This window comes from Rana temporaria, chromosome 1 (assembly GCF_905171775.1).
Source record: "Rana temporaria chromosome 1, aRanTem1.1, whole genome shotgun sequence".
Classification (NCBI taxonomy): Eukaryota; Metazoa; Chordata; class Amphibia; order Anura; family Ranidae; genus Rana; species Rana temporaria.
In genome coordinates, this window is record NC_053489.1 from 239016959 (window position 1) to 239031913 (window position 14955).

Here is a 14955-nt window from a genome sequence, read left to right on the forward strand (position 1 = left end):
GGGCTGACTAAACACCCCAGACTCCCCCCGGCCCGGAGAGACTGGCATCCGTCGTGACCACCGTCCAATGGCACGGGAGGGACGACTTCTCGGCCCGAAGCACCGGAGATGTCAGCCACCACACTAGGGAGGACCTGACCAGGCGACTCACCCAGACTTGGTAATCCAGAAACGAAGGGAGCTTGTCCCAACGCAACAGAATTTCTCTCTGTAACACACGAGTGTGAAATTGAGCATACGGAACCGCCTCGAAGGAAGCCACCATCAGACCCAGAACTCGCATGCAAAAGCGAAGCGACGACCACTTTTGGGTCGCCAACGGCTGCATCGCAGCTTGCAGTGTCTGTAGTTTCTCTGTGGGAAGAAAAACTCTAGCCTCTGAGGAATCCAGGATCAACCCCAGGAATTCCAGGCGCTGAGACAGTACCAACACCGACTTCTGAACATTTAGCAGCCAACCGAATTACCGGAGGGTCTGGCAGGTGATAGATACATCCACCTCTAACTCTGAGCTTGAAGAAGCTCGCAGAAGAAGATCGTCCAGAGCACCTTGGTGAAAACCCTTGGCGCCGAAAAAGAGGGCCACAAATTGACAGCGCTCCCTTGTTTCTGAGCCCTGCCATGTTCCTACAAAGTAACTAAGGCATACTTATATGATGAACGTTTGTATGGGAAAGATGGCTGAACAAAAATTGTTGGATGCTGTTTTTACCATGCCATCACTGTGTTTGCAAAATCCATCACTGAATTTATTATTTTGTTGAAAATATTTGCAGTTTTTTTTCTCCCAATTTTGTTTCTGTTTTTGGTGTCCTGTCACTTCAGAGCTACTGTAGATGCAATTCAGTGCTCCACTGAGAGCCAAAATGCGCTCTCTTGTTTCTGGGCCCTGCAACTAAAGCCCCATACACACACTATTAGATTTTCTGCAGATTCTTGTCTTCAAATTTACCAAAAACCATGAAGTGCAAGGGCCTACCTGATTGCATACAAATTGAAAATCTTAAGCAGGTCATACATGGTCGAATTTCGAACAAATTTTCTTTTAAGAATAAGAAAGTTTGTTTTTTTGTGATCCGATGATGCCACCATTGATTTTCGAAATTCGGCCGACCAAGCCTTCAATTTCACCTCATGTTGCTACAGAAAATAATTTTCGTAACCAGGAATGTTCTTTTCTCTCCGAGAATATTCTTTTCTTGCACATGTGCATTCCTTTTTCGATTACATTTCTCGCACTATTCTCCCATCATTGATTAGAAAATCGTTCGTTTTTCAAAATATTTCCAACATGTCTGATTCCTCAAATTAGATTGCTGCACAAAAATTGGCTGTTGCTGCAGCCCACTAATGGTGCGAAATTCGTACAAAAATTCTTAGGTGAGGTTTGACCTCATTTTATATGGTTTTGGTAAATCTGAAGACAAAAATCTGCAGAAAATCTAATAGTGTGTATGGGGTCTAAGACAGGCTTTGACAAATTTGCTTGGAATCTAGGAGCCAGCTAAAAAAGTTAGGAGCCAGAAAACACGCCCCGTCCCGCCAAGCTCGCACGCAGAAGCGAACACATACGTAAGTAGCGCCCGCATATGTAAACGGTATTCAAACGACACATGGGAGGTATCGCCGAGATCGTTAGAGCGAGAGCAATAATTCTAGCCCTAGACCTCCTCTGTAACTCAAAACATGCAACCTGTAGATTTTTTTAAACGTCGCCTATGAAGGATTTTAAAGGGTAAAAGTTTGTCGGCATTCCACGAGCGGACGCAATTTTGAAGCGTGACATGTTGAGTATGAATTTACTCGGCGTAACATTATCTTTCATAATATTAAAAAAATGGGGATAACTTTACTGTTGACTTATTTTTTTAATTAAAAAAAGTATATTTTTTTTCCAAAAAAGTGCGCTTGTAAGACTGCTGCGCAAATACGGCGTGACAGGAAGTATTGCAACGATTGCTATTTTATTCTCTAGGGTGTTAGGATAAAAAATATATATAATGTTTGGGGGTTCTAATTAGAGGGAAGAAGATGGCAGTGAAAATAGTGAAAAATTACATTAGAATTGCTGTTTAACTTGTAATGCTTAAAGTGGAGTTCCACCCATAAATATAACATTACATCAGTAGTTTTAAAAAAAATGTCATTAGTCCTTTACGAAAAAAACATTTTTTTTAGATGCCTTCAAAGTGTTGTTGCATTTAACTTTTCTGTGGATTTTGGTCCGAAGGGTGTTGGGCGTTGCATACACATGGCAGAACATTTTCAGCCAACATTCACCAAATCACATGGTTTTTCAGCTCTTTACCGCCACCCTTTGGGCAACTTCTGCTACTGTTGTCTGATGTTTAGCATTGGTTCTGAGCATGCGTTTTTGTACGTTGGATTTTAGTCCAATGGACTTGTGTACACACGATCGGATGATCCTCCATCGGGCATTTGTTGTCGGAAAATTTGACAGCATGCACAGCGAACATTTGTCCGTGGAAATTCCGACAACAATTGTCCAATGGCGCATACAGACGGTCAGATTATCGGATAAAACACGTCCATCAGACCGTTGTTGTCGAAAAGTCCGATCGTGTGTATGGGCCTTTACACTTCAGACTGTTTTCTGTTCAAACTGGTGCAACTTAGCCTTTGAGTCTTTCAATATATTTTCAAAGATGCAGACTTCTATTGTCATTGAAGCTTAATAAATAAAATCCAGTAGATACACAACATATTTTTCCAAAACAAACAAATCTATATCTATTTTAGGTACTTGTATAGCACCGTCAATTTACACAGCGCTTTACATATACAATGTACATTCACATCAGTCCCTACCCTGAATGAGCTTACAATCTAAGGTCCCTAACTCACATTCCTATACTAGGGCCAATTTAGGCAAAAGCCAATTAACCTACCAGCATGTCTTTGGAGTGTTGGAGGAAACCGGAGCACCCGGAGAAAACCCACGCAGGCACAGAGAGAACATGCAAACTCCAGGCAGGTAGTGTCGTAGTCGGGATTCGAACCAGCAACGATTTTTACTGCAAGGTGAGAGTGCTACTCGCCACACACACTATAATTATATATATATTATATATATATATATACCTATATAAAAAGTAATAAAAAAAAAAAAAAAAAAACACACACGCCTATTCTTTCTTTTTTAATTTTATGTGGTTTAAATCACCAGAAAATCCTTTGTTTTTTTTCCCATAACATTTACAATTTTCGCTCTAAAAAAGCAGTCTCTGGTACTCTCGCGCTGACGTCCTGGACGTACAGGACGTCAGCGCGAGAGTTGCCGAGCCTGCCCGACGATACACGAGTGTACTGCGCTCTGTATATGTCGGCGCAGTATTCAAACTCGGTGCGGGAAACGAGCGGGGAGGACGCCGCAGAAGGACGCCGGACCCGACGAAGAGGACACCAGAAGCCGCAGACGGACGCCGGACCCGACGAGGCCGCCGATGGACGCTGCGCAAGACACCAAAACTGTAAGTACAAAAAAAAAAAACGTTTCCACAAGAATTAGGGGCAACTTACCCCGATAAATACGGTAATTTAACGTTTAGTATCAAAAGAAAGTACCATCTGTCCCCAAGAAAACTGTGTCAACTATGTCAAGATTGGCTAGGTTAAAGGAACACTAAAGGTTCGTTTTTTATTAGATCAATTGATTGCTGTAAGCTAGAGCATTTAAATATCACTTACCTCGTTTTTCCTTTTGACCTCCAAAATACAGTAATCCAGGTTTGAAAATGCCATTTCCTGTCTCTCCTCTTCTTGCTTTCCACCAGCACCTGAGCCGTTTTGCATGGTGGAAAGCAGAATGTGCTCACCCCCTCCCTATGACTACAGCCCTGCGTGAAGATGATCTCTTATCCCTCACAGGCATGGAGGCTAATACAGTTCCCATTAGGCCGTGATGTAGCAAGAATGAATGCGCACCGCAAACCAGGAAGTCAGTGAGAATAACGATTCAGGAGTGCTGGAGGTGAATAAAACCGCTCGATTTCAACAGGTATCAAGCTAGTTATAATGCAAAACATTACTTTTTACTTTATCAGCTACTGTCAGACTTTAATTTAAGAGGAAAATATTTTTGCCTTTACAACCCCTTTAATAGCTGATCTGTTTTACACTATTGGTGGCCCGTTTTCCCTTTTCTGACGGTATCGGCAGCTCTTCACAACCCCTGTTGTTCTAGTGCTGAATTGGTATACAATTCTGCAGCCTAAAGAAGGTCCATGAAATACCATAGAATGTGAAACATGAGGTGGAAGAAAAGAGTCCAGAGAGAGGTAAACTCCTAACGGCAGTTAAACAAAATATAACTATCAAGAGCAGCATCACAGAGCGGGACACAGCGTGGAGGAGGACAGCAGCAGCACGGAGGGGGATACAGGGACAGTCAGCGGTGAACGGTGCGGCTTTGGGGGGAGTTACAAGCACCGATCAACCCTGTAAAAAATTACACTAAAGCAGCCGATAAGGGGGGAGGGGGTCCAGGGAGAGGCCGTCAGTCTTTATTGAAATGTATACAGGCAGATCGGTGCATGTAACTGTTGGAAACTTTTTTTATATGCATTGTGTGACTATTTATAGGAATGTAAAATGGTTTTCAATTTCTGTAATGGCTTCTGAAGACACGTTGCTTTAAAGGGTCACTAAAGGAAAAAAAATGTTTTGCTGAAATGACTGTTTACAGGGTATAGAGACATAAAAGTTAACGGATTCCTTTTAAAAATGATGAAAAATAGATTAAATTCTATCATATAATGTGCCTCTAGTTTCACTTTCGCTTTTAAACTGATTTCATGTTTATGTGAAGTAAAGAGACACACAGAACAAAAACAAACAAATCCAGGGCAGTGTTTTGTTTTTAAAATTAATCTGATTGGTTCTGAGGAGTTTTAGACACAAAGCTTAGACCACAGTGAGAAGCTCCCATGAGAAATTTACTATGGAGCCAGAGAACCAGGAAGTGAGGATTTCAGCTGCTTCAAAGCAAAAACAGACAATGAGGACATGAAATCAAGACTGCTATAAGGTAAAGCAAGCTATTTAGCCCAAAACATTTTTTTGTTTAGTGATCCTTTAACTTGTATATTTCTATTGTTTGTGTTACTTCCTTAAAATCAAGCTTTGCTACGAATTGTAAAAAGGCACTGTGATTGGCAATAAAGCTGTTTTGCGTCATTAGCCACTAGTGAACTTTTAGCCAATAGTATTCTTCCTGTTGACTCTATAAAAAAGGTCACACACCTCGTGTCTGTATGCGACTTCTGCTTTTTTCTCAGCATGAATATCTCATCCATCTGTACCACTACATTTGAAATAAATTACCTTACTTCTAGAACACTTGAAGTTTGACTGATCACAGGGGAAGTATTATCCTAAACAGTAACTCCCCCGCCGCACCTATCATCCCTGACTACCCAGGTATCGGGTGAAGCATCGGAGCATTTACCTGAGTACAAGTAAACGACTAAATAAAAGACAACTTATAATATAATCAATAAAAAATGTTCTTTGGCAAAAATTTATTATAGCGGGTCACGGAAATAGATAAACAGTGGCTAGTTTAGGATTACTTCTTGGATGGTTAGAAGAATTGTGAGTTTCTTACCTAAAGCCACATCACTGTTTGTGTCCTCACCAGAAGCATCTCCAAAACCTCCATTTTCTTCTAAGATAAGTAGTGGGTCATCGTCTTCCTGTTTTCCAGCCATTCCTAAAATAATCCAGCAATCTTCTTGAGATTCTGGTGACTATGTGAGGTTCATCTGACAATATGCTCAGTCTTCCGGCAGAGAGGACTAACATGGAGGGTCTCACGAATGGAGAAGCTTTAAAACTGGCTGACACATCGGCAACTTCATCTCCTCAGGGAAAAAAAACAAACTGGCGCTTCTGCAAACAACAATAGTGAGAAATAATTTAACCAAGCCACATTTGATATTAAAACATTATAAATCAATGATCTTAGACCCCATACACACTATACCACTTTTGTTTTGTCTAATTTCCTTTAGATTTACCAAAACCATGTACCGGTAGTGCAAGGTCTGTCCGATTGCATACAAATTGAAACTCTTAAAGTTTGACCTCATATTATATGGTTTTGGTAAATCTGAAGACACAAATCTGCAGAAAATTGTATAGTGTGTATCCAGCTTTAGGGTTCATTCACACAGCATTTCTGGTAGTACACTGCCCAGCTCACAGTATCTGCAGCAGTTATGGGCAGAGGTTTTCACTTAGCTATGGATAAAGATCTGTAAACAGCAATGACAAGCCGAGAAACTCAGCAGCTGTCTGCATGTAATCACACATGGAGCGATTACCTGTGTTACAGACAGATAAGCACAATGGATACAGTCTACATACAGGGACACTCATCTGTCCCACCTTGATCGATTACATGCAAACAGCCATGGACAGTGTCAGTCTGTCATTAGAAGCTGCAAAAAAAATGAAATGCATCACTTGCCAGGCTACATATATGGGTAAAAGGTCTAGACTTTACAAGACATATGACCTAACTTACTTTTGTTAATGGGCTAAATCCTAGTGGGCGTGTTTTACCTTCAGTTGTTTTAACACCTGTACCACTTTAGAGAGTCCGATATGTTTCCGATTACCCACTGATAAGAGTTGCTCAATCTAAAATTGACCGCGTGGTGTCACCAAATTTAGTGTAAATGTTTTCTAATCAATTACATTTTAAATAACTACAAATTCTTACTGTATCTTTTTATGCTTGGAGTAATATTTGCTAAAAATACAAAAGCATTATAATGAGCTATAAAAAGCAGAAAAAAACTTTTTGATACATACTAGAGCTGCCAATTAAGAATCAAGATCGCAATTCTTTTCCCTTCCTAGTTCTATACAGAATTCTCTGCTCAAGCACACAACTGTAAAAAAATAAAAATAAAAGCAGTCTGCCAAGTTTCACAACATTCCTCAGCTGCTGAGCTGACTATAAACATTGTAACGTTGGTTCTTTAGATCAAAGGGAATGAACTTCAGTCTGTAAATGAGGGAAGTTTAACCACTTAAAGGGTCACTAAAGGAAAAAATTTTTTTTGCTGAAATGACTGTTTACAGGGTATAGAGCTCTGCCGTACATGTGTCTCTGAGTCTCTAATTTAATATATTTAGCCAAAAGCAAAGAGCACTGATCAGAAGGTTTTGGCGGGGACCTCCTCCTCCCCCCCCCCCGTCAGAACACAACAGGGGGAGATCGCTGTACTAACTTCACATAATTAGTACAGCGGCTTTTTTTCAACATAAGCTCCATCTCTGTCCAGTGATATCCACTACTGTCTCAACCATCCAGCACACTCCCTCCTGATTGGCTGAGTCACAGAAGTGGCGCCATTGGCTCCTGCTGCCAGTCATCCAGCCAGCCAATCAGAAGAGAGAGGGGATAGGGCCAGACCACGGTCCCATGTCTGAATGGATACAGGAAGCCGTGACTTGGCTCGGGTGCCACTGCCTATCGTAGAATGCTGCGGAAGTCACGTGGCGGCCAACTGCGCATGCGCTCCAATGGATTTTCGACAGTACACACCAGCGAACCCGGCATTCAGGGCGAGCTCGGCCGCCTGGCTCTTTTTTTTACATCCTCCAATCCACGGGGATGTTAAGGAAAGAGCCTGGATGCCGACCGAGGTTTCACTGGTGTGCACTGTCGTGAATCAATTGGAACACATCGCATTTGCGTTTGGAGCGCATGCGCAGTTGGCCGCCACGTGACTTCCGGAGCATTCTAGGGTAGGCAGCAAACTGTGACAATACACCACCATAGCAAGCTGCTTACTGTGGAAGCACTCGACAGAAGGCAGGGGCTAATAGCACCGAAGAGGGACCCGAAAAGGAGGAGGATCTGGGCCGCTCTGTGTATTATCCACTGCACAGGACAGGTAAGTATAACATGTTTGTTATTTTTATAGAAAGAAAAACGAGACTTTACAATCACTTGATTGATCTTTGCTTTGTTGTGTTTAATGTTTGAAAGGCTTGGATCTATGACTCCGCTACTTGTGTCATGATTATTTTAGTAAAAATTACAAATAGAAAAGTACTATTTGCATGCCATACACAAGACTACTTTCCTAATTGTAGAGACCTCAAAACAAGAGAGAGTCGAAAACACTTGGTTACAAGTATTCTTATGTATTCCTTCTGTGTGTATCTGGACCATCCCATGTGTTTAACCCCTTCAATACAGGGCTTTAAAACCCACCTCCATACCGGGCCTTTTCTGGCACTTCTTTCCTACATGTACAAATCATCATTCTTTTGTTAGAAAATTACTCAGAACCCCCAAACATTATATATGTTTTTTTAGCAGACACCCTAGGGAATAAAATGGCGGTCATTGCAACTTTTTATCCTGCACGGTATTTGCGCAATAATTTTTCAAACGCCTTTTTTTGTAAAAAGAAATGGTTTCATAAATTAAAAAATAACACAACAGTAAAATTAGCCCATTTTTTTTGTAAAATATGAAAGATGATGTTACGCCGAGGAAATAGATACCTAACATGTCATGCTTTAAAATTGCGCACACTCATGGAATGGCGCCAAACTTCGTTACTTAAAAATCTCCATAGGCGAGGCTTTAACAATTTTACAGGTTACCAGTTTTGAGTTATAGAGGAGGTCTAGGAGGTGCTAGAATTGTTGCACATGCTCTAACGCACGCGGCGACACCTCACATGTGTGGTTTGAACGACGTTTACATACGTGGGCGGGACTTACGTGTGCGTTCGCTTCTGAGCGCGAGCTACCAGGGACAGGGGCATTTTAATTTTTTTTTTATCTTATTTTTTTTACTTATTTTTTTTTTACACTTTTTTTCCGATCGCTTTTATTCCTATTACAAGGAATGTAAACATCCCTTGTAATAGGAATAGTGTGCGACAGGTCCTCTTTAACCACTTCCTGCCGGCCGTACGACTTTGTACGGCCGCAGTGTGGATGCCAATTGCCGGGAGGTAGTCTATATACGGCCTCCAACCACTGGGGGGCGGGCGCGTGGCCGCAATACCACTAATATGCCGATGCACATGCCCGTTACACAGACAAGGACGTGGATCTGTGTGTGTAAACACTATGCAGGGTACACATTTAACCCCTTCCCTGCCAGTCACATTTATACAGTAATTAGTGCATATTTATCGCACTGATCGCAGTATAAATGTGAATGGTGCCAAAAAAATGTGTCAAAAGTGACCTATATGTCCGCCATAATGTCGCAGTCCCAATAAAAATCGCAAATCGACCCCATTACTAGTAAAAAATCAATTAAAAAAAATTATAATTCTGTCCCCTATTTTGTAGGCGCTATAACTTTTGCGCAAACCAGTCGCTTATTGCGATTTTTTTATTTGTGTTTACCAAAAATATGTAGAAGAATACGTATCGGCCTAGACTGGAAAAAAAAAATATTTTTAAAATAATTGGCCTATTTATTATAGCAACAAGTAAAAAATATAGATTTTTTTTCAAAATTTTCGCTCTTTTTTTGTTTATAGCGCAAAAACTAAAAACCGCAGGTGATCAAATACCACCAAAAGAAAGCTCTACTTGTGGGGAAAAAAAGGACGTAAATTTTCTTTGGGAGCCACTGCGCAATTGTCAGTTAAAGCAACGCAGTGCCGGAAGCTGAAATTTCACCTGGGCGGGAGGGGGGTATATGTGCCCAGTAAGCAAGTGGTTAAGGAGAGATGCGGGGTCAATAAGACCCCACATCTCTCCTCCAGTCTGGAAAGAATGAGACTGCGAAAAAAAATTCACAGATCTCATTCTTACTAGCCGCAATTGCGGTTTGTTTACTTAGGGTACCCCGACGTGACGTCATCACATCGCGCCCGGGCCTCCGACGGTCATAGAGATGACTGGTCTCCAGTCATCTCTATGCCTCTCATCTGGCGCACAGCGATCATCTCTCTGGGCCCCCGATGGCACAGGAGAGCCCAGAGAAACACCGCCGCCTAAAAGAACGATTAAGCAGCGGAACCGCCGCTATGATCGTTCTTATGGTGCGCAGGATCGCCCTTGGAACAAAATGATATCTGAATGATGCCTCTAAGTGCAGGCATCATTCAGATATCACCGCACAAAGTACAAAACGTCATATGACGTCCACCCGGGATAAGAGATCCCCTTTTTGGACGTCATATGACAGCGTGCGGTTTTGAAGTGGTTAAACAAATAATTCTTGTTTAGCTGTTTGGTCCTGAAAATTTGATTGTTAAAGATGAAAAATCCTTAACCACTTAAGACCCGGACCATTATGCAGGTTAAGGACCTTGCGCCTTTTTGCGATTCGGCACTGCGTCGCTTTAACGGACAATTGCGCAGTCATGCGACGTGGCTCCCAAACAAAAACAACATTTTCCCTTTATATAGAGCTTTCTTTTGGTGGCATTTGATCACCTCTGCAGTTTTTATTTTTTGCGTTATAAACAAAAATAGAGCGACAATTTTGAAAATAATTCAATATTTTTTACTTTTTGCTATAATAAATATCCCCCAAAAATATATAAAAAAATACTTTTTCCCCCTCAGTTTAGGCCGATACGTATTCTTCTACCTATTTTTGGTAAAAAAAAAAGTCGCAATAAGCATTTATTGATTGGTTTGCGCAAAAGTTATAGCGTTTACAAAATAGGGGGTATTTTTATGGCATTTTTATTAATATATTTTTTTTTTAACTAGTAATGGCGGCGATCAACAATATTTTTTCGGTACTGCGACATTATGGCGGACACTTCTGACACATTTTTGGGACCATTGGCATTTTTATAGCGATCAGTGCTGTAAAAATGCATTGGATTACTATAAAAATGCCACTGGCAGTGAAGGGGTTAACACTAGGGGGCGGGGAAGGGGTTAAGTATGTTCCCTGGGTGTGTTCTAACTGTAGGGGGGGTGGAATCACTAGGGGAAATGACTGATCGCTGTTCATACATTGTATGAACAGAAGATCAGCATTTCTCTCCCTGACAGGACCGGGAGCTGTGTGTTTACACACACAGCTCCCAGTCCCCGCACTGTAACGAGCGATCGCGTGTGCCCGCCGCGCACGGGATTTGGGGGCAAGCGGGGGGCGCGCACGCGCCCCTAGTGGCCTGCGCGAGAGCCGACGTATAGCTACGGGCTCTCGTGCAAGGGACTGGTCGGCCACTAGTTAAAGTGGAGTTACACCAAAAAGTAGAACCTCTGCTTATCTGCTTCCTTCCCCCGGTGCCACATTTGGCACCTTTCAGGGGGGGAATGGGTAGTTAGAAAGTGCAGCGTGCTTCACGCATGCACAATAGGTGACACTCCTTATCACCATCTAATGCCAAATTCCCATTGTCTGCACTCACATACCTAGAGCTTGGACTCTGGGGAAAATAAAAATCCTCCCCTGCAACAAGGCCTCCCATGCACTGAAGTGGTTAAATGCATGGGCGGCCTGTCCATTCAGGGCACACGTGTACCGCCCCCTCTATCCACGACACCGCCTACATGAGTAATGGATAGATTCATGCTGCCGTTTACTGCCCCCCCAAAAGAAACAAGTACCAGCCACCACTGGTTAAATGCTCATTTAGGTCTAAGGTACCAGTAACAAGGACTTTTACATACCCTATTCTTTGCTTACTGTGCAACGTTTTGAAGCCACGCAGGACCGCTTCGCCTGACGAAGAGGTCCTGCGTGGCCTCGAAACGTTGCACGTTCTATGATGCTTGCTTTGCATTAAATTCTTTGGACGTTACGATCCATGGTGTGCTGACGAATATGTTCGTTTGTCTGATGGTTCCAGTGCCCAACTGGTGAACGCTTCAGCACCCACTTTTTTTCTATGAGCCATTTCAAGTCAAGGAATGTGTGCGATTGGAATATTGACTAGACTATTACTGAAACCATGTCCTGTGGTTTGATGAGACCAAGAGAAACTTATTTGGTTCAGATGGTGTCAAGCGTGTGTGGTGGCAGCCAGGTGAGGAGAACAAAGACAAGTGTGTTTTGCCTACAGTTAAGCATGGTGGTGGGTGTGTCATGGTCTGGGGCTGCATGAGTTCTGCCGGCACTGGGGAGCTACAGTTCATTGAGGGAACCATGAATGCCAACATGTACTGTGACATACTGAAGCAGATCATGATCCCCTCACTTCAGAGACTGGGCCACAGGGCAGTATGCCAACATGATAATGCCCCAAACACACCTCCAAGATGACCACTGCCTTGCTAAAGAAGCTGAGGGTAAAGGTGATTTTCAAAAACAGTTTTAATTGTCAATTTAAATTCATAGGAAAAAATGCTCAAGCTACAACAACAAATGCCATTAGTATGTGGAACAATAACAACCACCACTTTTTATCAACTCCTCTCTCTTTCTCTTAGCATTGACAAATTTGACAATAGAGGTAAATATCACAGTAATGAAAAAGAAAAATAGATTGCCAAATGTCAAAAAGGGCAGCCTTACGTCGGGGCCCTGCCCCAATAGTCTTTTTAGTGTGATAATTACCTCTATTGTCATTGCGAATGCCGAGAGAGAAAGAGGAGTTGATAAAAAGTGGTGACTGTTAGAATCCACACACTAATGGCAATATTGTAGACCAGGGGTCTCCAAAGTACGGCCCGCGAGCCACATCCGGCCCGCCAGGCTATTTCTTCCAGCCCGCAGCTGGAGTCCTGTTAGCTGTGAAACCTGCGCTGCATATACGCCCATGGCATTATGCAGCGCTGATCCCGCAATCCCTCCCGGCGTCTCTCTGTGTTGGCTGCTGGGACCACGGGCATCCTAGCAGCCAATGAGGTGTTTAGTGCAGACCTGTTGCCACCTCCCTGCTCCCGCCTCCTTGTTAACCAGTAACGAGTGTGTAATACCAGCGGGGCGGGAGGTGCAGCAGGTCTGCACAGCCAGTGCAACGTCTCACGCTGCAGCGCTGGTAAAGTAAGTCTAAGTGTGGGCGCCCGGCTGAGGCTCCACAGCCAGGCATGCACGAGCTGTGCTGTGAATGGCCGGGCAATCTTCCAGGACGTGTCCCAGAAGACTGCAGGGAGGGGGAGAGGTGAACTTCCTTCCGTCGCCGCGGTGCCCATAAAAACTGAGTATCCACTCCCCCCCTCCAAAACAAATGAAACGCCACATTTTTGGGTGGAACTCTGCTTTAACCACATTTATTCGATTCTAGACAACTAAAATGAGTTTGTCGACTAAAATGTACTGGAGATTTTAGTCAACTAAATACGACTAAAACAATTGAAGATGACTAAAATGGGACGGAAACTAAAATAGAATTATAGTCAAAAGACGAAAACGAAATCGAAGTTCCCTGTCAAAATGACCACTGCTGGTCGGCAACTGGTTTTAACCACTTAAGGACCGCCTCATGTACATATACGTCAGCAGAATGGCACAGGCAGGCACATCAACGTATATATACGTGCTCTGCTTGACGTGTGTCGGGGGTCTGATCGGGACCCCCCCCCCGGTACATGCGGCGGTCCCCGTGGCTTCAGGAGCCATCCGGCACGACGGCGCGGCTATTCGTTTATAGCGGCTCCGTCGCGATCGCTCCCCGGAGCTGAAGAACGGGGAGAGCCGTGTGTAAACACGGCTTCCCCGTGCTTCACTGTGTCGGCGCATCGATCGCGTCATCCCCTTTATAGGGAAGACACGATCGATGACGTCATTCCTACAGCCACACCCCCCTACACATACACAGTGATCCCTAAATGTTACAGCGCCCCCTGTGTTTAACTCCCAAACTGCAACTGTCATTTTCACAATAAAGAATGCAATTTAAATGCATTTTTTGCTGTGAAAATGATAATTGTCCCAAAAATGTGTCAAAATTGTCCGCCATAATGTCGCAGTCACGAAAAAAATCGCTGATCGCCGCAATTAGTAGTAAAAAAAAAACAAAAAAAAAAAAAAACTATCCCCTATTTTGTAAACACTATAAATTTTGCGCAAACCAACCGATAAACGATTATTGCGATTTTTTTTTACCAAAAATAGGTAGAAGAATACGTATCGGCCTAAACTGAGGAAAAAAGATGTTATATATGTTTTTGGGGGATATTTATTATAGCAAAAAGTAAAAAATATTGCATTTTTTTCAAAATTGTCGCTCTATTTTTGTTTATAGCGCAAAAAATAAAAACCGCAGAGGTGATCAAATACCACCAAAAGAAAGCTCTATTTGTGGGGAAAAAAGGACGCCAATTTTATTAGGGAGCCACGTCGCACGACCGCGCAATTGTCAGTTAAAGCGACGCAGTGCCGAATCGCAAAAACTGGCCGGGTCCTTTAGTTGCCTAAAGGTCCGGGTCTTAAGTGGTTAATACTGGCAGATAATGCCGGAGAACTACTTTCTACTTCCACGTTTCTGTTTGTAGAACTCTATTGTTGTGTCTAGAAAAACAGGAAGTTTGTGTAACTTTTCATTGAGGAAAGTTTCCCTATGTAGAGTTCTCCTCCTCCTTTTCACATTGGTGTCATAGAGGACTCTTACCATAGAGGTAGACGAAGCCCTCAGCTCCCTCTTACACACAGAGGTAATGAAGTACTCCCTCTTGGGGGTATGAAGGACACACTTATATGTGAGGGTCTCACCCCAGGGAGATAAGTCCCCCCACCCCGTACAGCGCTCACCCACCCAGCTTCTCACCTCAGACTCGGCTCCTCAGCATCTTCGAGCCCGCTGTAATATCACGTGACAAGGGGGGGGGGGGGGGGCGCTCCCGAATCTAGAGCCACTCACAGCACCAGCACATCACCAGCAGCGCCAAGACCGTGCATGATTTCTCTACGCATGCGCACCACAGATCCTCTTTCCGCTATGTGCGCAAGCGTAGCATTCCTTTGCAGCCCAGCCTATCTCCGGCGTCCGTATGCTGGCTGTGCGGTAGTAATTCATGTCAACATGAGACGTGTGCGCT

At 43.3% G+C, this 14955-nt stretch overlaps 1 protein-coding gene across 1 annotated transcript in view; it reads right to left on the minus strand.

Moving 5' to 3' along the window:
- TPCN1 (two pore segment channel 1) overlaps positions 1-14902 on the minus strand; it is a 138708-nt gene extending 123806 nt beyond the window's left edge. Inside the window, exons 1-2 of the mRNA XM_040351920.1 lie at positions 14685-14902; positions 5627-5910 (exon numbers count right to left, since the gene is read on the minus strand). Coding sequence (XP_040207854.1) covers positions 5627-5729 — 103 coding nt within the window. The 5' untranslated portion in view covers positions 5730-5910; positions 14685-14902. The remainder of the gene's footprint in view (positions 1-5626; positions 5911-14684) is intronic.
- Between the last annotated feature and the right edge of the window lie 53 nt (positions 14903-14955).